General features: G+C 44.4%; 1 protein-coding gene across 3 annotated transcripts in view; it reads right to left on the reverse strand.

Moving 5' to 3' along the window:
* CNKSR1 (connector enhancer of kinase suppressor of Ras 1) overlaps window positions 1-23,031 on the reverse strand; it is a 153,103-nt gene that overhangs the window by 39,381 nt on the left and 90,691 nt on the right. For all 3 annotated transcript variants that reach the window (XM_063954744.1, XM_063954743.1, XM_063954745.1), the window contains 7 exons: window positions 16,817-16,869; window positions 16,625-16,743; window positions 15,536-15,639; window positions 15,273-15,303; window positions 9,849-10,018; window positions 205-284; window positions 56-127 (listed from right to left, as the gene is read on the reverse strand). In XM_063954744.1, the coding sequence (XP_063810814.1) occupies window positions 56-127; window positions 205-284; window positions 9,849-10,018; window positions 15,273-15,303; window positions 15,536-15,639; window positions 16,625-16,743; window positions 16,817-16,869 (629 nt within the window). The remainder of the gene's footprint in view (window positions 1-55; window positions 128-204; window positions 285-9,848; window positions 10,019-15,272; window positions 15,304-15,535; window positions 15,640-16,624; window positions 16,744-16,816; window positions 16,870-23,031) is intronic.

The following is a 23,031-nucleotide window of genomic DNA, read 5'->3' on the forward strand; positions in this document are numbered from 1 at the left end:
AATATTAAAAGGTTGATTAAAAAAAATATAGCTTAGAAGAATAAGTTCCACTCACTTTTTCATGTCAGTCAAATTATCTGCAGCAAAGACAAATGGTTTGTATGTGGGATGAGTCAGCTGAAATTCACTGGAAGACAGAATAAAATCTGATCACTCATACTTTCTCAGTTTATTGATCCTTGCATACCTCTTTCACATACTCACTATTTCTTTTTGGGCTTCGCTTCCAATGGACTCTCGAGTTTATATAAAGACATGTTAAGTAGTCCCAGGGCTTTCTCATCCTACAGGATAGTTTTAAATATAGGAGGAAGTGAAACACCATTATAATAGCATATTTTCTATATACACATGCATGTAAAGAAAAGTAACTGGACACCCCCGCACAAGCGAAATGGTGTGCTCCTGCAGCAGACACATGTTTGTGAAGGTACTGTATATATATGTTATGGTAAGAACTTACCGTTGATAACGGTATTTCACAGGATAACATTGGGATATGATGACGCGACAGCGGATTTGCACGAAACAGTCAAAGCTTTCGGACCCCCAGCATGCAAAGGGGTGTGGTATAGCTCATAGACAGTTAAAAGATAGACAGTCATTAGTTAGACACTATATGGTCGACAGTCAAAAGTCAGACAGGGTCAAAAGTCAGACAGTCAAAAGTCAGTCAAAAGTCAGACAGGGTCAAAAGTCAGACACACACAAAAATATTTTTTTTTTTGTGTTTTTAAACATTTTTAACCCAAAATTGGTGAAATTTGTCCGCTCGCCATGCTTCGGGCTCGGTGTCTCATTCCGCTCCGCTTCGCTCACCACAACTTTACTAAAAGATAATAGTTTGTGTGACATGGATAGTAAATGAGGCAAAAGTTGTAAAAAACAGAAAAATCAAACATTTTTTTTTGTGTCTGACTTTTGACCCTGTCTGACTTTTGACTGTCGACCATATAGTGTCTAACTAATGACTGTCTATCTTTTAACTATCTGTCTATAGACAGGAACCCCATGCAAAGGGCCCGTCCATACATCCCTGCCTCCTGGCTCAGGCAAATCAGTTGTTTTCTCAGAAGCTCAAGGCAGGAGCATCATAGAGAGCCCTAATCAGGCGAGAAGAACACACATGCACACCCTTCCGTACAAAAAGGAAGATGTTAGTGAGTAAAAGGATCCTCAAATCAGGTGCGTCAGGGTGGGATCGCTGTGGACTTAGGAGAAATACCGCTATCAATGGTAAGTTCTTACCATAACGTATATTTCTCCGTCAGGGTCCACAGGTTATCCACAGGATAACATTGGGATGTCCAAAGCAATTTAGTGGTTGGGGCGCTCCTGATTGGACAGGAGAATCCTTTGCCCGAATTAAGCGTCCTGAGAGGCAAAGGTATCCAAGGCATAATGTCTAATGAATGTGTTAATGGAAGACCATGTGGCTGCCTTACATATCTGTTCTGCTGAAGCACCACATTGTGCTTCCCATGATGGACCTACCTTACGAGTAGAGTGAGCAGAGACATTAGCCGGAATAGGGACATCAGCTTGAGAATATGCTTCTGAAATAGTCATCCGAAGACACCTCGCCAGAGTCTGCTTATCAGATGGCCCTCCTCTCTTGTGAAATCCATAGAGAACGAAGCGAGAATCTGTCTTTTTGATGGCACTGGTACGATGTATGTAGATCCTTAAGGCACGGACTACGCCCAATGATGCATCTCCCGCCGAAAGGTCCGGCCCCTGGAAGGCCGGGACTACAATTTCTTCGTTAAGGTGGAACTTAGACACCACCTTAGGAAGATACCCAGATTTAGTTCTGAGAACTGCTCTATCTGGATAATAAAAAAATAATCAGAAATGGAGGATGACACAACAATGCCCCTAAATCTGAAGCTCTTCTAGTTGAAGCAATGGCCAGTAGAAAGAACTTTTGCTGTCAACCATTTAAGATCCACTCTTTTAAGTGTTTTAAATGGGGCATCCTGAAGGGCCTTTAGGACTAAATTTAAATCGCAAGGCACTGTAGGAGAAACAAAAGGAGGTTGAATGTGCAGAATTCCCTGGAAAAAAGTGCTCACATCCTGTAGGTTAGCCATTTTCTTTAGGAGGCATACAGTCAATGCTGACACTTGCACTCTCAAGCAAGCCACCATTAAACAGTTATCCATTCCTGCCTGAAGGAATGCTAAGACCCTGGAAACACTGAAAGACCTAGGGTTAAATTTCCGATCACTGCAACATTGAATATAGGCTTGCCATATTTGGTGATAAATGAGGAAGGTTTCCTTGCTCTGAGCATTGTTTGAATTACCTGTTGTGAAAATCCTCTTGACTTCAGGATGGTAGTCTCAAGAGCCACGCTGTCAAAGACAGTCGATCCAGGTGTCTGTGATAACAAGGGCCCTGAGACAGTAGATCTGGATGTTGAGGGAGTAGGAATGGAGCATCCATCGACATCCTCTGCAGATCTGTGTACCAATGTCTTCTGGGCCAAGTCGGAGCTATTAGTATCACGGCACCCTTTCCATGTTTTGCCTTTCTCATCACCCTGGGTAATAGGGCGATTGGTGGAAACACATAGACCAGATGAAAGTCGCATCTAACTGACAGGGCATCCACAAAGATCGATTTGGGATCCTTTGCTCTTGACCCGTATGCGGGAACTTTGTTGTTCTGAAGGGACACCATGAGATCTATCTCCGGCAACCCCCACCTGTCAACCAGGGTCTGGAAGACCTCGGTGTGTAAAGCCCATTCGTTTGCATGAATGGCGTGTCAACTGAGAAAATCTGCTTCCCAGTTTAGGACTCCCGGAACGAAAACTGAGGACATGACTGGATGATGAAATTCTGCCCAGTTTAATGTGTGACTTACCTCCTTCATTGCTTTCTGGCTGCTAGTTCCTTCCTGATGGTTGAGGTACACTACTGCCGTCGCATTGTCTGAGCAGATCTGAACTGGTTTCCCCTGAAGGATTTCCTTTGCCTGAATCAGTGCCATGTATATGGCCCGAAGTTCCAATATATTTATTGGCAGGCAACTTTCTTGCTTGGTCTACTGCCCCTAGAAACAAACCCTTCCTGACACTGCTCCCCAGCCCTGAAGGCTGGCATCCGTTGTCAGAATTTCCCAATCTGATATCCAAAAGGGTCTGCCTGTGTCCAGATGAGATGTCTGTAGCCACCAGCCTAATGACCTCCGTACTTCCAGAGTAAGGACTATTGTCTGCGTTTTTATTGTCTAATGAAAACCATTCCATTTGGTAAGGAAACTGTGCATACTCTACCATGTCGACTGTTGACACCATCATTCCCATCACATGCATTGCTGTGTGAATGGATACCTTTCGACTGTGTAGCAGCTCCTGAATCTTTGACTGAACTTTGGATATTTTGTTCAGAGGTAAAGTTGCTCTCTGAAGACCTGAACCCAATACAGCCACCAAGTGAGTCATCCGCTGTGACGGAACCAGAGACGACTTTGCCCAATTTATGAGCTAACCGTGCTTCTGCAGACAAGCCATTGTCTGTTGCAGATGACACAGATGCAATTCCTGAGACTGTGCTAGGATTAAAAGATCATCAAGGTATGGAAAAATTCTTATCCCCTGCTGGCGGAGATTAGCTGCTACTACCACCATAATCTTAGTAAATACTCTGGGGGCTGTGGCCAATCCAAATGGAAGGGCCTGGAACTGAAAATGCTGTTGGAGGATAGCAAACCTGAGATAGCGCTGATGGGACAGGCTATAGGAACATGATGGTAAGCATCATGGATATCCAGGATACCATAAAATCCCCTGGCTCCATGGCCAAAATGATGGAACGTAAAGTCTCCATATGAAACCGAGGCACCTAAATATACTTGTTCAGCACTTTGAGATTGAGTATGGGCTGGAACGACCCATTTGGCATCTGGACTAGAAACAGGTTAGAGTAAAAACCCTGTCCTCGTTGTGCAGGAGGAACTGGAATGATTACTCCTGACTGAAGCAATTTCTGAACTGCCTCTTGCAAAGCCCTGGCCTTCGTTTCCACTGAAGACTGGGTGGTACAAAAAAACCTTTGAGGAGGGTGTTTCTTGAAAGCAAATGCATAACCATGAGATACCGCTTCTTGCACCCAGTCACCTGTGGTAGACTGCCGCCAGATCTATGCAAATTGAAGAAGTCCGCCTCCCACCCTGGGATCCCCCAGGTGGAGGCCCGCACCAGGCTGATGGCTTATCTTCTGATTTAGAAGCCGGTCCTCTGGTAGCCCAATGCTTTTTAGTCTTACCAGACTTGTTGTATTGGGACTGTTTGCCATCACCTTTTTCTTTTGCTTTCCCTTGAGACCGAAAGGGCCGAAAAGCTGGAAATTTAGACTTGAATTTGTGGAAGGAAACTTCACTTTCCTGGAGTCTGCTTCTGACTCCAAAATACTGGTTAATTCTTTACCAAAAAGAATATCTACAGTAAATGGTTAAGCCTACAAAACCTTTTTGGATTCCGAATTAGCTTTCCATGTACATAGCCAAACTGCACTGCGAGCAGCTACTGCTAAAGCTGATGTCTGAGAGGGAATTGTACCCATATCCAAGGCTGCTTCTTCCCAAAACATTGCAGCCTGTTTGATATGTGCAACATGGGATTTTTGCTCTCTAGATGCCATTGAAAGATCCCCTTCCAATGCACCAGACCAGGCAGCCACTGCTTTTGCCATCCAGGCTGAAGCCATGGCTGGTCTTATGATTGCCCCCAGACAGGGAAAAAATGTTTTCTTAGAAAACCATCAACTCTCCTGTCTGTGACATCATTTAAAGGCAGAGTTAATGTAGATTTTCGCACTAATCGAATGACATGCGTATCTACTTTGGGACCTACCTCCCTCTTTAAACAGTCCCCAGCCGGAAGAGGATAATTGGAATTCCATGTTCTTGGAATTCTAAACTTCTTACTGGGCGTAACCCAAGCCTCTTGCATAATTTCCGTCAGCTGTTCAGACCCAGGAAACTCAGTCCTACTGTAACTGTTTTGGGATGTTTAAACACAGGTGCCTTAGATTTTAAGACAGGCTCTGCTGATTCTTCTAAGGATAGAATGGCTTTCATCACATTAACTCAGATATGTCTACTGGGCTGAGACCTTCCTCCTCGTCTCCGTATGCAGAACCGGAGTATAATGAGTCTTCATCCTCTGACGAATCCTCATCTGAAACATGTGTAGACTGTGAAGATGTTGTTTCATGTCTATGTGATTTACTTACCACTGGCCTTTCAGCCTGTTTTTGTTGAGAGGCTGCAGCTTCCCCTGCTGGAAGTAATAAACCCCAGGTGGAATACTGCATGTAAGGGTTAATAGTGTAATCTATCCCTGGTACAGAAGTTGGAATTATCCGCTCAGCTGTACTGGATAATGTCTGTGCAAACGCAGCCAATGGGAGTTCAACTTACACCTGTGTCTGCCTTGGATTTTTCAAGAGACTTTGGTGAAAGCTAAAACAATTTACTCAGAGACCATTCTGAACCAGATCCTGAGAGGTTAAACAAGCTTTGCAAGACAAACATGAGTGTTGGTGCAGCTGTGAGTGTATTTTCCTCACCCTTGCCGCTCTTAAACATGATAAATAATCACACACTTGCACAGTGTAACTACACAATTTGTGACTGTAATCACTTTAAATTTTGTTAAAGTGACATACAATCCAACCCTACCCTGCTTTGCACCAGCATTGAGGATCAGAATAGACAGAAAAACTGACAGAATTATAGTAAAGTCAGCAATCACACTAGCAATATATCACAGGTTATACATTAGTATAATAAGCAATATGAGCACATAATCAACTACAAATACATTTCAAGTACATAGGAGAAATATATTACTGCATTACCTTATATAGGATTTACCCTTATTCAGTCGCACAGAGAAAGAAAACAACATTAATAATTATCAGACTCATATGCATTAGGCACTTATCCAACTCATCGTACTCAAAAGGCAGATAGAGACTGTGGGGGTAATTCAGAGATGATCACAGCAGCAAATTTGTTAGCAGTTGGGCAAAACCATGGCCCTCATTCCGAGTTGTTCGCTCGTTCTTTTTCATCGCATCGCAGTGAAAATCCGCTTAGTACGCATGCGCAAAGTTCGCACTGCGACTGCGCCAAGTAACTTTACTATGAAGAAAGTATTTTTACTCACGGCTTTTTCTTCGCTCCGGCGATCGTAATGTGATTGACAGGAAATGGGTGTTACTGGGCAGAAACACGGCGTTTCAGGGGCGTGTGGCTGAAAACGCTACCGTTTCCGGAAAAAACGCAGGAGTGGCCGGAGAAACGGTGGGAGTGCCTGGGCGAACGCTGGGTGTGTTTGTGACGTCAACCAGGAACGACAAGCACTGAACTGATCGCACAGGCAGAGTAAGTCTGGAGCTACTCTGAAACTGCTAAGTAGTTAGTAATCGCAATATTGCGAATACATCGGTCGCAATTTTAAGAAGCTAAGATTCACTCCCAGTAGGCGGCGGCTTAGCGTGTGTAACTCTGCTAAATTCGCCTTGCGACCGATCAACTCGGAATGAGGGCCCATGTGCACTGCAGGTGTGGCAGATATAACATTTGCAGAGAGAAATACATTTGGGTGGGTTATTTTGTTTCTGTGCGGGGTAAATACTGGCTGCTTTAAACTGCAATTTATATTTCAGTTTGAACACACCCCACCCAAATCTAACTCTCTCTGCACATGTTACATCTGCCCCCCTGCAGTGCACATGGTTTTGCCCAACTGCTAACAAATTTGCTACTGCGATCAACTCTGAATTACCCCCTTAGTGCTGTATTACTTGTGCTCAGTAGAGTGGGATACAGGGAGACTCACCCCGCTTCCAGGATCGATCATTATGTTAGCGAACGCTGAGTGGATCCAGACGCTAATAGTGTACACACTCGCCCTGTGAACCTACGGTGAACACAGACGCCCAAGTGAATACATACGCACCAGTCACACAGCTGCCTATGCTGCGACTGGGTCCCCTTATCTACACAGCGTCTCAGACGGAAGCAGGAAAACAGTTCATGGCGGGAGAATTAGAAGAAACTGTTCATGAACCGCGGGGAGGGGTGACAAGGAGAGCGTCTGACTCCCTACTGCTGACATCAACCCTAGGGATCGCGGCCTCATACTAGCCCCCCTGGAGCCTATGATCCCTAGGGCCTAGCGCTAGTGCACCCTAGGTGGCAGCCGCATCAGTGACTGTTTAGTAGTCTCCTCCCAAAACAGTGCAGCTGTGTCCGTGTTCCCCCTCTAAGCAGAACCGATGCCTTACCTTCTCCTCGTGCTCCAGCCACAACCTGGTAACGTCTACTAGACTTGCTAGTACATCCAACACAGATGCCCGCCGAAACAGCACTGTACTCGTGGGTAAGCATTGTCGCGACCTGGCAGGGAATTGTTGGAGCAACTATCTCTCTAAGGTATGTATAAGATGCTTTTTAGAAAGATCACTCCAAAAAATAGTAAGACTATAAAAATAAAATAAAAAAGCTTATGGCTGCTAAAAAACAACAGCCCTCTTGACCATAGACCGGCTCCTGCCGCACAAAACAAAAACTGATTTGCCTGAGCCACAAGGCAGGGATAAATGGACGAGCCCGTTGCATGCTGGGAGGCCGAAAACTTTGACCGTTTGGTGCAAATCTGCTGTCGTGTCATCATATCCCAATGTTATCCTGTGGATAACCTGTGGACACTGCCGGAGAAAATACGGGTGGAGGGGCACTGATACGATCATTTGCTAACAAACTGGCTTGCCGGAAGGAGCTAGCAGAGTTTGAGAGGGGGATCATCGTAGGCTGCTCAATCTGAGTTATGAGTGTGAGAAGCATTGCCGATGTTAGAAAGGTTCCTAAATCCACTGTATCTGTTGTCATTAATGCAAAGAACGGTCATTGCAGGAATGCACTTAACCCTGGAAAACCCTCAAAACTGCAACTCAGGAACCAGAATGCTAACCAGAGAGCTGCGAAAGAACAGGGGTCATCCCATGCATACCACTGCACATAAGTTCCAAATGGCCTCTAATGACCCGGTTTCAACGAGAACACTTTGTAGGAAGGCCCATGTTCTTGGATATTATGTGTGAGCAGCTGCTCATAAACCTCTAATCATGAAGAATACAGCCCATCGCTAACAATGGTTTACAGAGCTCAAAAACTGGACAGTGGAACAATGGTGGAGAGTGTTATGTAGTGATAAATCACAGTTTACACTGTTCAGATCAGATGGACGTTTTGGGATTTGGCAATTGACAGGAGAATGTGTGATGCCAGAGTGTACAGTACCTACAGCAAAGCATGGTGGTGGTGGCATTATGCTGTGGGTCTGTTTCTGCTAGTTTGGCATGGGTCCACTAGTTGCAATGCATGGTCACATTAACTCTGAGAAGTATAGAAATGTTCTCTCGATAACTCTGTGTCCTTACATTGTGCCAGTTCTAAGTAAACTACAAATGTTTTTATCAGGATGAAAATGCCACCTGCTGTTGTCCAGGAACTTGTGCACAGTTTGCCAAGAAGGGTGTAATCACTGCACGTGGTGGACCTTCAAAGTACTAATGTCAATAAAATCTTGTTGATCTCTTTGTCGTTAGTATCCAATCACTGTTATCAACATACTGTAGTGTACAAACACACATTTATGAAAAGTTTGGAATTACCAAGATATGTATATACAAAAATGCAGGAATGTGGAGGAATTATATTATGACAGTTATAAAGAACAGTAGAGGAAAGAGAGAAATACGTGGACATTTAATATTTGTAATGGGCATATAGTTTTTAGAGAAATAATATAGATAAAACAATTGGTTAACAAGTGTCTGAAGGCCTTAAGAACTAAATATTTGATAGAAAAAGGTTTATGCATACTGTACAGTATACCAGGCATGTCCAAACTGTGGCCCTCCAGCTGTTGAGAAACTACACATCCCAGCATGCCCTGACACAGCTTTAGCATTCTCTGACAGCAAAACTGTGTCAGGGCATGCTGGGATATGTAGTTTCACAACAGCTGGAGGGCCGCAGTTTGGACATTCCTGCTGTATACAGATATCTCCACTCACATCTAGCCTCCAGGCACATTAAACAGCCCTTTTAGTCAGGCCATGCTGTGATGTGACTTGTAGGACTTTTTGTTTAAAATGCTTCTTACAGTATTCGCAAACAGCTAATAGACTCTGATTAAAATTATATGCAGCATGCCTATATTCTGTGTGTGACCAAGCCTGTGTCTGAATACTAAATGCTAAGCTAAAGTGTTTTCCTAGAAAAATATAATTGTAGCATACAATTTCGTATGCAGATAAAGCAGCAGTCGCAAACAGAATATAGGCATGCCGCATAGTATTTTAATCAGAAGAGTCTCCTTGTGCATCTTATTCACATAGGAATGCAAATAAGAAGCATTTTCTGCCAAAAAAAAAAAAAGATGCTAACAGGGCCTGTCAGCTCACTCATGCCAGGTACAGTATCTCCTGCTGCACTGTGTATTGAGACAAGATGTATAAGGACACATCTGTAAGTTAAGGTCTGCACATCAATTAGGAGAAGTAACACAACACAGCTACAGTAAGTGTATAATGAAAGCAAGAAGATTAACTTTAAATATAATCTCTGCTCAAGAATAAACTAGGCAATTGATATTTTAAATTACTTACAATTCATAATACAAATATTCACTTATCATGTAAAGAGGCAGTCCTATGGATAGAATGTAGTCATTATAATGCTAAAATATTATATGACAGTTGTTTAACAATTATAAATACTGCAGAGTATATAAAATCTAAACACTTAATAAATATATAACATACTTGTGGTGCATTGTACCAGAAAAATCTATCTTTCTTCAGGACACACCAGCAACGTTTCCACTTCTGGGACATGAAACCAACATTTTCTTTTTTCTTCCAGAGCCAGCCATCACAATCTGGACTAGCCAAATCGCGGCAGGATACCCGTCTACGACTCAGCTTGTTTACCCCTGGATGCAAAACAGATAGAGAATGGAAGCTAATTGAAGATTAAAAAGGAAAGAAATGCTGGAAAAAAGGCACAATTATTTATTTCGTTTTAGTGTATAGGAAACCTCCCTCACACAACAAGGCTTTCTTCTAGCATCCAAAACTTCAAGCATACCCTGGGAACCTACCCCTTCAAACAAAACGATCAAATTCCTGAGCTACCCACAAAAGAAATTCTATCCAATTACCTCCCCTCTATACAGTTCACACAAAACCTATATGTATTCTCTTTTTTGACAAAGCTCTGACCTGAGGACAACACTGCAGTGTGACTGGATCATACAGCCCCACCAAGCACTTTTTATCCTTGCAATCTGACTGGGCCAATATGCAATATGAAGCACTTATCCTCATGTATCAAATTCCTATTCCCCTATAGATTGTAAGCTTGCAAGCTAGACCCTCTTACCCCTCTGACTAAAAATAATAATGTCTTATTCCCAATTGTAAATTACAAAGGAATATGCTGACACTCAGGGGCGTCAAAACCTTTTTCAGTTGAGGGGGAACAAGATAAAATCTCAGTTTGGCACCCCTAATTTATGGCCACCTTAGACGGGTCACTTGTACCTGTACGGAACTCTATGGAGCAGCTGGGAGTGAGTGACCCCTTATATACATTATGTCTGGTAGAGCTCCCTTACACACAATATGCCTGGTAAAGCCCCTTATATACATTATGACTGGTAGAGCCTCTTACACACATTATGCCTAACAGAGAGCATTATATAAATTGTAGAGCACCCCCTCCTCCTCCTCATTACTCTCTCCTCTCTCCTTCTCATTCCTGTGCTCCACTTCCATACCCCTTCGCCATGGTCAGCAACTATGCAGCTGAGAAAAAATTATGTTTTCTCTGGCGCGCAAAATGGGGTCAGCCTTAACAATTAGTACACTTGTGGGGCGCTTCCCACACCCCAGTGAGCAGTAACAAAAAGAAATTGTGCATCAATTGTTCCAGGCGCTCCATTCTAAGATACATCCACAATATTGCATCAATAATACAGATCAATTGGGCAAACTTATTCAGGTATAAACAGATATAATGCAGTAATTATATACGTTCCTGTCATAGGCTTTTTCCTTTGCATGTAATTACAACTTTAGGTGCTGCTCCTGCAAATCCCTTTTTCCCTTGCGATGTCACTCAAAGTCATCATACAAAAAACAAGAATATATAGAGATCTTATGCAATACGTTTTTTAATTTGGACGATCAAACAGACAAATTCCATACGTCACATAAAAAAAATGACACAAACAACAGTGTACAAATTCTATAAAAAGGGTCTTCTAGACCATATAATCACAAAGCACACATCGCACAGGTGAGGTCCCAGTATTGGACCAAGAGGTGGAAATTACCAAAAGGGTTGAGAACTGAACCAGTCCTCAAACAGATGTAAAACAATGACTCCAGATGGCCTCCCGTATAAGCTACATTATGGATTTCGATACAGAGCCCCTCTGGATCCAAATGTGGTAGTCTCCTGTGCATCACCAACACGTTTCAAGCCTTACTAGGCCATTTTCAAGACAATTTGACGCCAATTTTCACCTGTGCAATGTGTGTTTTGTGATTATATGGTCTAGAGCAGTGGTTCTCAAACTCTATCCTCAGGACACCACACAGTGCATGTTTTGCAGGTAACCCAGCAAGTGCACAGGTGTATTCATTATTCACTGACACATTTTAAAAGGTCCATAGGTGGAGCAAATTATTTAACTTGTGATTCTGTGAGGAGACCTGCAAAACATGCACTGTGTGGGGTCCTGAGGACCGAGTTTGAGAACCTGTGGTCTAGAGGACCATTTTTATAGAATTGTTACACTGTTTGTTACGTGATACACATATGTGCCTGGATAGTACCAGATACACATATACCTCCAGTGCCAGATACACATATGCCCCCAGAGTGCCAGATACGCATATGCCTCACAATGCTAGATACACATATGGCCCCAGTGCCAGATACGCATATGCCCCCACAGTGCCAGATACGCATATGCCCCCACAGTGCTAGATATGCATATGCCCCATAGTGCTAGACACACACATGATCCCAGTGCCAGATACACATATGATCCCAGTGCCAGATACACACATGGTCCCAGTGCCAGATACACACATGGTCCCAGTGCCAGATACACACATGGTCCCAGTGCCAGATACACATATGATCCCAGTGCCAGATACACATATGCCCCCACAGTGCCAGATACGCATATGCCCCCACAGTGCCAGATACGCATATGCCCCCACAGTGCCGGATACGCATATACCCCCAGTGCTGGATACGCATATGACCCCACAGTGCTGAATACACATATGTCCCCACAGTGCCAGATACACATATGCCCCACCCCAGTGCCAGATACACATATGCCCCCCCAGTGCCAGATACACATATGCCCCCACAGCGCCAGATACACATATGCCCCCCACAGTGCCAGATTCACATATACCCCCACAGTGCTACATACACATATACCCCCACAGTGCTACATACATATATACCCCCACAGTGATACATACACATATAACCCCAGTGCAAACATAAATGCACACTTCTCGTACTTACCTCCACCTCCCCTCTCTCCAGCATCTCAGCTCCATTATTACTTACCTATGCTAACAGAATGCACCTTCTTCACCCTCCTCACTTTCTGGACTACCCTCACACCCACATATACAGAGGAGTCCTCATACATCTTTGTTGCAGTCAAGCAAAACAACCTCACTTGGCAGACCAGGTACATTTTTGTCGAAAATACATTTCAGTCACAACACAATGCAACTAGGACGCACAAGGAACCTGTGCTGATTAATTTGATATGCGATACTTTTATATCTGTGTGCGACTGAGTCTCTGAATCTGCATATGAAGTGCTACGATGCATCAGCCATGGTTTTTTTTTCATCCCAAGTTCTGTTGTGCTTCACATACAGACTCTTTTGCACACATATGCACAGGACCTGTCAGCTCACTCGTACAAGGCGTCTGCAGCTGTGTGGGGTATTGAGGCTAGATATACGAGGAGGACACATCTGTAACAGTTCCTGGTCATCTTTTCCACCCACATCCTTGTCATGGCTGCTTGGTACATTCCCCACAAGCATGGAACTATGAAATCTCCTCTATTCCTTTATGCTCCTCCTTACATTTTGCATTCACCATGTACCAAACTCCATCACTTTTCTTCCACACTCTGGAATGATTGATCTGTCTGTAATAAACATTTACCTATGACCTACTTCTCTCTAAGGATCCCATTTATCAATAAATATTTGCGGCTTATTCCCCGAAAAGAGGGACTGCGCATGAACACTACAGTAGCCCCAGCAGCACGCTGAGCACATCTCAGGGACGGGCTCCTTTAGGTTCAATGATACATCCCACCAGAAGAATTGTATCCTGCAATGCGATCTTCGTTGCTAACACTGCAAATTTTTAATAAACATCCCCTGTCAGCTCCACCTTTTGCAATTACCGATACATGCCACTCCCCACAGTAAAGTATATGAAGAGGAGAGACAGAAAGAAAACTCCTTTGTGAAGCACACGTGTTAAAATATAAATATTAAGTTATAACTTTTTTAGCTTCAAAAATGAAAAAGTTTTCAAATACAACAAACAACATAAACACATCTATTAAATATTAAAATAATACATGAGTTTTTCTCTGGCAGAGTGGCTCTGCTACAATGTATATCAATAATGATATTCATATAAATTAGATGATCTTTTATAATTCCAATATACATACTAAAACAAATTTGGACGCTGCATAGCAAGAACTTTTTGGGCCCCTTAGCAATAATTTGAAAGGATCCTAGTTCATTTTATGCCCCAGAGTAGTGCCCTAGTTCACATTATACCATACAGTTTCACTAGTGCATATTATGTCACATTGTAATGCCCCAAATTAACAATATGCTACATTGTACTGGTGCCAATATACAGGCCACACTGTGCCCTCAGTTCACTCTATACACACAGTGCTTAGGGACAACATTATGACCCTGGGCAACGCATAGCTACCATAGGTGCAGGAGTGCTGCTGCTGTGGGGCCAAGACTTGAGAAGGGCCACCTTCCCTGTCACAGTTAGATGTGTTATATACATTTTGACCATTGGGTGGTACATGGGAGCCATTCTAAACTTTTGCCTGGGTGCCTACAATATATCTAGTTACGCCCTGATCTGCTCATTGTAAATGTGGTACAAAATTAACTTGAGGGCATTATTATGTTATATTACATAATATGAAATGGGTCACTGCAATGGGGCACAGTGTGAAGTGGGTAAACTGTACTGTGGCATAATATGAACTGGGGACACTAATGAACCAGGAGAATTGTGTTGCAAAATGTGTACTGGCAGCCATGCAACGTGACTTAGGGGGTAATTCAAATGTTTAAAAAGTTGGTTGGGTGTCTGTTTTTTCCTGTCTATTAGATAGGAAAAAGCAGACACCCAACTGACTTTTCAAACATTTGAATTCCACCCTTAATGTGAACTAGAGCACTACTATGGCTCATAAAATAAACTAGGGCACTAGTATGGGGCATAACATGGTACTACTACGCAGAAAATGAACTAGGGCACTGGGACAATAGTTGCTATGGTGCAGGGGTGTGCAGTGAGGTAAATGGCTCAGGAGGCACTGGCTTATACCAGAGTCGAAGTTACACACAATATATGAGCCCATGGGTATATACTGCTAGAAATTTGGTGAGCTTTGATCAGAGATGTGCGGAAAAGATAGGCAGGGGAAGCACTGCCTCACCAGCCATAGATTTTTTGCTCCAGAGTTTTGACTATAAAAATGATCCGAATAATACAAAGAAGATATTTATAATATATTCTTTGTATTTTTCATATATTTTATATAGTCAAAACTCATATACGTATATTAGTATTACAGGAAAGGTTCTGCCTCACCTCACCACACACCACTGCTGTAGGGCCCACAAAATTCTTGCTATGCCCCTGGACCTGAGTGCAGTTGATTCAGGCGGCCACCTAAGCCTACTGTATGTGCCCCATAGCAAAGGCACCCCCTGCACCCACTATAGTTACGCCCATCTTAAAAGAGGTTGTTGAGGACACCTTCTTCCTACATAACACTTATTGTTAGAGTTTATGAAAAGTATGCAAAATACTTCACACCGACAAAAAATGTGAAAGACATGTTAACAAAATATAATTACGTTTCTGATGTTGGCGAGATCCAGATGTTGTCTGTAATAAAATTGGAGGAAAATACAAATTAACAATAAAATTAAGTCCGAAACATAACTACAGCTGATCATCCTAATATACATACAAAGAGAAACCATACACAGCTGGAATAGACACAGTAACAAAAACATTTTGTTGTTTTGCAGGGAAAACACAATAGCAGTCACCTAAAGGTAATAATCCCTATGCCAAATAGGTTGTTCATCAAATATTAAAATATTTACAGAGGTACCTCTTTATCAGTCTTTGGCCGACTGTTGCTCTGTGAATCTTGTCTCTTATCACTATGTTGATCTTTGGAGCTCACAATCCCCTCTTCTAAACTCTTGTAAACATCTAGGAGGTAAGAAAACATCGGCTTCATATCAAGTTAACAGCATCGTGCCATGCTGGATTTATACTATCTGCAAGCCAAAAGCTGCACAGCACAACCCTATATGCACAGAGTGGATACTTACAGGCACATATACCTAAGCAAGCTATTATATACAGTAGTTTTATCATTTTTATATTTTATTCCGCTTTTGATTAATTAAGCAGAATGTCTGTCACAAGAGGTTTTCTCTTTTTGTGGAATTTTGGGAAGTGGACATTCTTGGATTGAGGTCTGGTAACAGAAGAAGACACTGCATTAAGGTAAATTCACTGTTATGTCCTCAGAATCATACCAGAACTCTCCTACCTTGATGCATGGAACATTATACTGCTGCCATAAAAGGAAGCACATGATCATCCAGGTTAAGATATCATGTAGCATTTAAACTTTGCATTGTTCATATTAAGCATCCGATTGAGGCACATGAAAACACACTGCACCCCATTACAGTACCAAAAAACGGCATTGTTGAGACAGCAGCATAGATTCATGGAGTCATGTGGTTTTCTAAACATCCTGGTCTGTGATAAGAGTAATACCCCATTCAGACATAAGACCTGGAAAATTCCAGGGTTTATCAAGCCAGGAAAATCCTGAGTCTCAGCCTGACCCTGGTCACAAGCAGAGAAAAGCTCTGGGCTTACGACCAGTGCTGGTCATCTTTAGGGAGGCAACTCCACTTGAGTGTGGATTCCAGACTTAGGCCCATACTGCAAAAAAACTCTCTCTCACTCATCGTAAAGAGGAAAGGCACTCCCTCAAGTATTAGTATGAATATACTATTTAAGTTCTGAAATACTCTATTTCCCATTGACATTCTAATGTTCCAGTGCGTCCTAACCCCACCAACCTTGGGAACAGACACGGAGAAGATGAGCAACAAATACTGTAGATCCCTGACTAGTCAAGCAGCTAATTATATCCACATTAAAGGTTACTTCTTACCTTCTTTCCTCTCTTCAAGCTGAAATTTTGGAATGGCTTTCAGATTTGTTGGAGTAACCAAATTACTGTCAGAGATTGAAGGCCTCAGGACCCCAGGAGACAATGGAACAGAGAGCAGACTATAAATAAGAAATAAATTAGAAAGTGTAGAGATAGTGAGAGGCAGGCAGCATATGGTGCAACTGTGTGTACCTGATTGTAGGAGCAGATGAAGAATCCGAGTCACTTCTTGGACGTATAGTGTACTGAAATATATGAAAGAAGAGATATGCAAGTAATATATACAATTTCACAAATGAAGTTGATTTTGGTATATGCCAAATGTAAAATATGGGAGAAGTCTAACACACGCACCAAAAGTAATAAGGCAAATGTATGCTGCTACTAGTAATTCTATTTTCCAAAATTCTCCATGGTACCGCAGGCAACAAAATATATCCCTACTAGGGTGGCCAATCCCGGGATCAGTATCGGAAGGAATCCGGCCTAAAATTGTCCGGGATTCAATCCCAAGGATTTCGGGACTGGCCAGCAACCTATTTTTGGATATGTTGGGCAGCGTTGACGTAACCTCTGACTTTACTTCACGCTGTGCTGCTGCACTGTCTGCCCAGCTGCCAGAACGTGATGGAAGTGTCCCTCCTGCCCACCCAGTGAGATTGTTGTGATTTATCTGGCCTGGGCAGAGCGGGGGTGGGACACTGAAATGCAACCAATCACGGGATTGAACATTTTTCAATCCTGATTCCCGGGATTGAAAAAATGGCCCGGGATTGGCCACCCTAATCCCTACTGCCTAAGGTAATTTTTCCATTCACATCCTTTGTAAATTGTCACTGCCTTGGACACAGTTGGCTATCCTCTCCTTTTCCAAACCCTGTACACCTCCTTCTCTCTCTACTGTATATATCAAGCGACCGCGGAGGAAGTCATGCTCTAATGCAGACTTTCAAATGCCATTTCAAATGTATGTTCTCGGCCTACAGTGCATCCCAAATAACGAAATTGAGAGAGGTAAGGTTATCTATTGACAGCACAACCATCTCTTCAAGCCTGCAAGTATGATGTCTCGGAGTTATTCAGTTTCCCAGTCCTGCCGTTTCCATCTCAAAAATATGTCCAGGACCAGACCCTCTCTCAGCCTGGAGCCAATTAACTCACTGGTCATCTCTAGACTGGACTGCTGTAACCTCCTCTTAACTGGCCTTGCTGTCTCCTATCTCTCTCCAATCTGTCCTCAATGCAGCTGCCCAGTTTATCTTCCTCAACAAAAGTACGTTTGCCTCCCCTCTCCTACAAGCCCTACACTGGTCCCCCCTCCCCTTCAGAACCCAATTCCAACTGCTTACACTCGCTTACAAATCAGTTATCTAATCTTCTTCTCCAATACCAACCACAGCACTAAACTTTTGGGTTTGGACTAGAGATGAGCGCCTGAAATTTTTCGGGTTTTGTGTTTTGGTTTTGGGTTCGGTTCCGCGGCCGTGTTTTGGGTTCGAACGCGTTTTGGCAAAACCTCACCGAATTTTTTTTGTCGGATTCGGGTGTGTTTTGGATTCGGGTGTTTTTTTCAAAAAACACTAAAAAACAGCTTAAATCATAGAATTTGGGGGTCATTTTGATCCCAAAGTATTATTAACCTCAAAAACCATAATTTACACTCATTTTCAGTCTATTCTGAATACCTCACACCTCACAATATTATTTTTAGTCCTAAAATTTGCACCGAGGTCGCTGTGTAAGATAAGCGACCCTAGTGGCCGACACAAACACCGGGCCCATCTAGGAGTGGCACTGCAGTGTCACGCAGGATGTCCCTTCCAAAAAACCCTCCCCAAACAGCACATGACGCAAAGAAAAAAAGAGGCGCAATGAGGTAGCTGTGTGAGTAAGATTAGCGACCCTAGTGGCCGACACAAACACCGGGCCCATCTAGGAGTGGCACTGCAGTGTCACGCAGGATGGCCCTTCCAAAAAACCCTCCCCAAACAGCACATGACGCAAAGAAAAAAAGAGGCGCAATGAGGTAGCTGTGTGAGTAAGATTAGCGACCCTAGTGGCCGACACAAACACCGGGCCCATCTAGGAGTGGCACTGCAGTGTCACGCAGGATGGCCCTTCCAAAAAACCCTCCCCAAACAGCACATGACGCAAAGAAAAAAAGAGGCGCAATGAGGTAGCTGTGTGAGTAAGATTAGCGACCCTAGTGGCCGACACAAACACCGGGCCCATCTAGGAGTGGCACTGCAGTGTCACGCAGGATGGCCCTTCCAAAAAACCCTCCCCAAACAGCACATGACGCAAAGAAAAAAAGAGGCGCAATGAGGTAGCTGTGTGAGTAAGATTAGCGACCCTAGTGGCCGACACAAACACCGGGCCCATCTAGGAGTGGCACTGCAGTGTCACGCAGGATGTCCCTTCCAAAAAACCCTCCCCAAACAGCACATGACGCAAAGAAAAAAAGAGGCGCAATGAGGTAGCTGTGTGAGTAAGATTAGCGACCCTAGTGGCCGACACAAACACCGGGCCCATCTAGGAGTGGCACTGCAGTGTCACGCAGGATGTCCCTTCCAAAAAACCCTCCCCAAACAGCACATGACGCAAAGAAAAAAAGAGGCGCAATGAGGTAGCTGTGTGAGTAAGATTAGCGACCCTAGTGGCCGACACAAACACCGGGCCCATCTAGGAGTGGCACTGCAGTGTCACGCAGGATGTCCCTTCCAAAAACCCTCCCCAAACAGCACATGACGCAAAGAAAAAAAGAGGCGCAATGAGGTAGCTGACTGTGTGAGTAAGATTAGCGACCCTAGTGGCCGACACAAACACCGGGCCCATCTAGGAGTGGCACTGCAGTGTCACGCAGGATGTCCCTTCCAAAAAAAACCTCCCCAATCAGCACATGATGCAAAGAAAAAGAAAAGAAAAAAGAGGTGCAAGATGGAATTGTCCTTGGGCCCTCCCACCCACCCTTATGTTGTATAAACAAAACAGGACATGCACACTTTAACCAACCCATCATTTCAGTGACAGGGTCTGCCACACGACTGTGACTGATATGACGGGTTGGTTTGGACCCCCCCCCAAAAAAGAAGCAATTAATCTCTCCTTGCACAAACTGGCTCTACAGAGGCAAGATGTCCACCTCATCTTCACCCTCCGATATATCACCGTGTACATCCCCCTCCTCACAGATTATCAATTCGTCCCCACTGGAATCCACCATCTCAGCTCCCTGTGTACTTTGTGGAGGCAATTGCTGCTGGTCAATGTCTCCGCGGAGGAATTGATTATAATTCATTTTAATGAACATCATCTTCTCCACATTTTCTGGATGTAACCTCGTACGCCGATTGCTGACAAGGTGAGCGGCGGCACTAAACACTCTTTCGGAGTACACACTTGTGGGAGGGCAACTTAGGTAGAATAAAGCCAGTTTGTGCAAGGGCCTCCAAATTGCCTCTTTTTCCTGCCAGTATAAGTACGGACTGTGTGACGTGCCTACTTGGATGCGGTCACTCATATAATCCTCCACCATTCTATCAATGTTGAGAGAATCATATGCAGTGACAGTAGACGACATGTCCGTAATCGTTGTCAGGTCCTTCAGTCCGGACCAGATGTCAGCATCAGCAGTCGCTCCAGACTGCCCTGCATCACCGCCAGCGGGTGGGCTCGGAATTCTGAGCCTTTTCCTCGCACCCCCAGTTGCGGGAGAATGTGAAGGAGGAGATGTTGACAGGTCGCGTTCCGCTTGACTTGACAATTTTGTCACCAGCAGGTCTTTCAACCCCAGCAGACCTGTGTCTGCCGGAAAGAGAGATCCAAGGTAGGCTTTAAATCTAGGATCGAGCACGGTGGCCAAAATGTAGTGCTCTGATTTCAACAGATTGACCACCCGTGAATCCTTGTTAAGCGAATTAAGGGCTGCATCCACAAGTCCCACATGCCTAGCGGAATCGCTCCCTTTTAGCTCCTTCTTCAATGCCTCCAGCTTCTTCTGCAAAAGCCTGATGAGGGGAATGACCTGACTCAGGCTGGCAGTGTCTGAACTGACTTCACGTGTGGCAAGTTCAAAGGGCATCAGAACCTTGCACAACGTTGAAATCATTCTCCACTGCACTTGAGACAGGTGCATTCCACCTACTATATCGTGCTCAATTGTATAGGCTTGAATGGCCTTTTGCTGCTCCTCCAACCTCTGAAGCATATAGAGGGTTGAATTCCACCTCGTTACCACTTCTTGCTTCAGATGATGGCAGGGCAGGTTCAGTAGTTTTTGGTGGTGCTCCAGTTTTCTGTACGTGGTGCCTGTACGCCGAAAGTGTCCCGCAATTCTTCTGGCCACCGACAGCATCTCTTGCACGCCCCTGTCGTTTTTTAAAAAATTCTGCACCACCAAATTCAAGGTATGTGCAAAACATGGGACGTGCTGGAATTGGCCCAGATTTAATGCACACACAATATTGCTGGCGTTGTCCGATGCCACAAATCCACAGGAGAGTCCAATTGGGGTAAGCCATTCCGCGATGATCTTCCTCAGTTGCCGTAAGAGGTTTTCAGCTGTGTGCGTATTCTGGAAAGCGGTGATACAAAGCGTAGCCTGCCTAGGAAAGAGTTGGCGTTTGCGAGATGCTGCTACTGGTGCCGCCGCTGCTGTTCTTGCGGCGGGAGTCCATACATCTACCCAGTGGGCTGTCACAGTCATATAGTCCTGACCCTGCCCTGCTCCACTTGTCCACATGTCCGTGGTTAAGTGGACATTGGGTACAGCTGCATTTTTTAGGACACTGGTGACTCTTTTTCTGAGGTCTGTGTACATTTTCGGTATCGCCTGCCTAGAGAAATGGAACCTAGATGGTATTTGGTACCGGGGACACAGTACCTCCAACAAGTCTCTAGTTGGCTCTGCAGTAATGATGGATACCGGAACCACGTTTCTCACCACCCAGGATGCCAAGGCCTCAGTTATCCGCTTTGCAGTAGGATGACTGCTGTGATATTTCATCTTCCTCGCAAAGGACTGTTGAACAGTCAATTGCTTACTGGAAGTAGTACAAGTGGGCTTACGACTTCCCCTCTGGGATGACCATCGACTCCCAGCGGCAACAACAGCAGCGCCAGCAGCAGTAGGCGTTACACGCAAGGATGCATCGGAGGAATCCCAGGCAGGAGAGGACTCGTCAGAATTGCCAGTGACATGGCCTGCAGGACTATTGGCATTCCTGGGGAAGGAGGAAATTGACACTGAGGGAGTTGGTGGGGTGGTTTGCGTGAGCTTGGTTACAAGAGGAAGGGATTTACTGGTCAGTGGACTGCTTCCGCTGTCACCCAAAGTTTTTGAACTTGTCACTGACTTATTATGAATGCGCTGCAGGTGACGTATAAGGGAGGATGTTCCGAGGTGGTTAACGTCCTTACCCCTACTTATTACAGCTTGACAAAGGGAACACACGGCTTGACACCTGTTGTCCGCATTTCTGGTGAAATACCTCCACACCGAAGAGCTGATTTTTTTGGTATTTTCACCTGGCATGTCAACGGCCATATTCCTCCCACGGACAACAGGTGTCTCCCCGGGTGCCTGACTTAAACAAACCACCTCACCATCAGAATCCTCCTGGTCAATTTCCTCCCCAGCGCCAGCAACACCCATATCCTCCTCATCCTGGTGTACTTCAACACTGACATCTTCAATCTGACTATCAGGAACTGGACTGCGGGTGCTCCTTCCAGCACTTGCAGGGGGCGTGCAAATGGTGGAAGGCGCATGCTCTTCACGTCCAGTGTTGGGAAGGTCAGGCATCGCAACCGACACAATTGGACTCTCCTTGTGGATTTGGGATTTCAAAGAACGCACAGTTCTTTGCGGTGCTTTGCCTTTTGCCAGCTTGAGTCTTTTCAGTTTTCTAGCGAGAGGCTGAGTGCTTCCATCCTCATGTGAAGCTGAACCACTAGCCATGAACATAGGCCAGGGCCTCAGCCGTTCCTTGCCACTCCGTGTGGTAAATGGCATATTGGCAAGTTTACGCTTCTCCTCCGACAATTTTATTTTAGGTTTTGGAGTCCTTTTTTTACTGATATTTGGTGTTTTGGTTTTGACATGCTCTGTACTATGCCATTGGGCATCGGCCTTGGCAGACGACGTTGCTGGCATTTCATCGTCTCGGCCATGACTAGTGGCAGCAGCTTCAGCACGAGGTGGAAGTGGATCTTGATCTTTCCCTAATTTTGGAACCTCAACATTTTTGTTCTCCATATTTTAATAGGCACAACTAAAAGGCACCTCAGGTAAACAATGGAGATGGATGGATTGGATACTAGTATACAATTATGGACGGGCTGCCGAGTGCCGACACAGAGGTAGCCACAGCCGTGAACTACCGCACTGTACTGTGTCTGCTGCTAAT

This window comes from Pseudophryne corroboree, chromosome 2 (genome assembly GCF_028390025.1).
Source record: "Pseudophryne corroboree isolate aPseCor3 chromosome 2, aPseCor3.hap2, whole genome shotgun sequence".
Lineage (NCBI taxonomy): Eukaryota > Metazoa > Chordata > Amphibia > Anura > Myobatrachidae > Pseudophryne > Pseudophryne corroboree.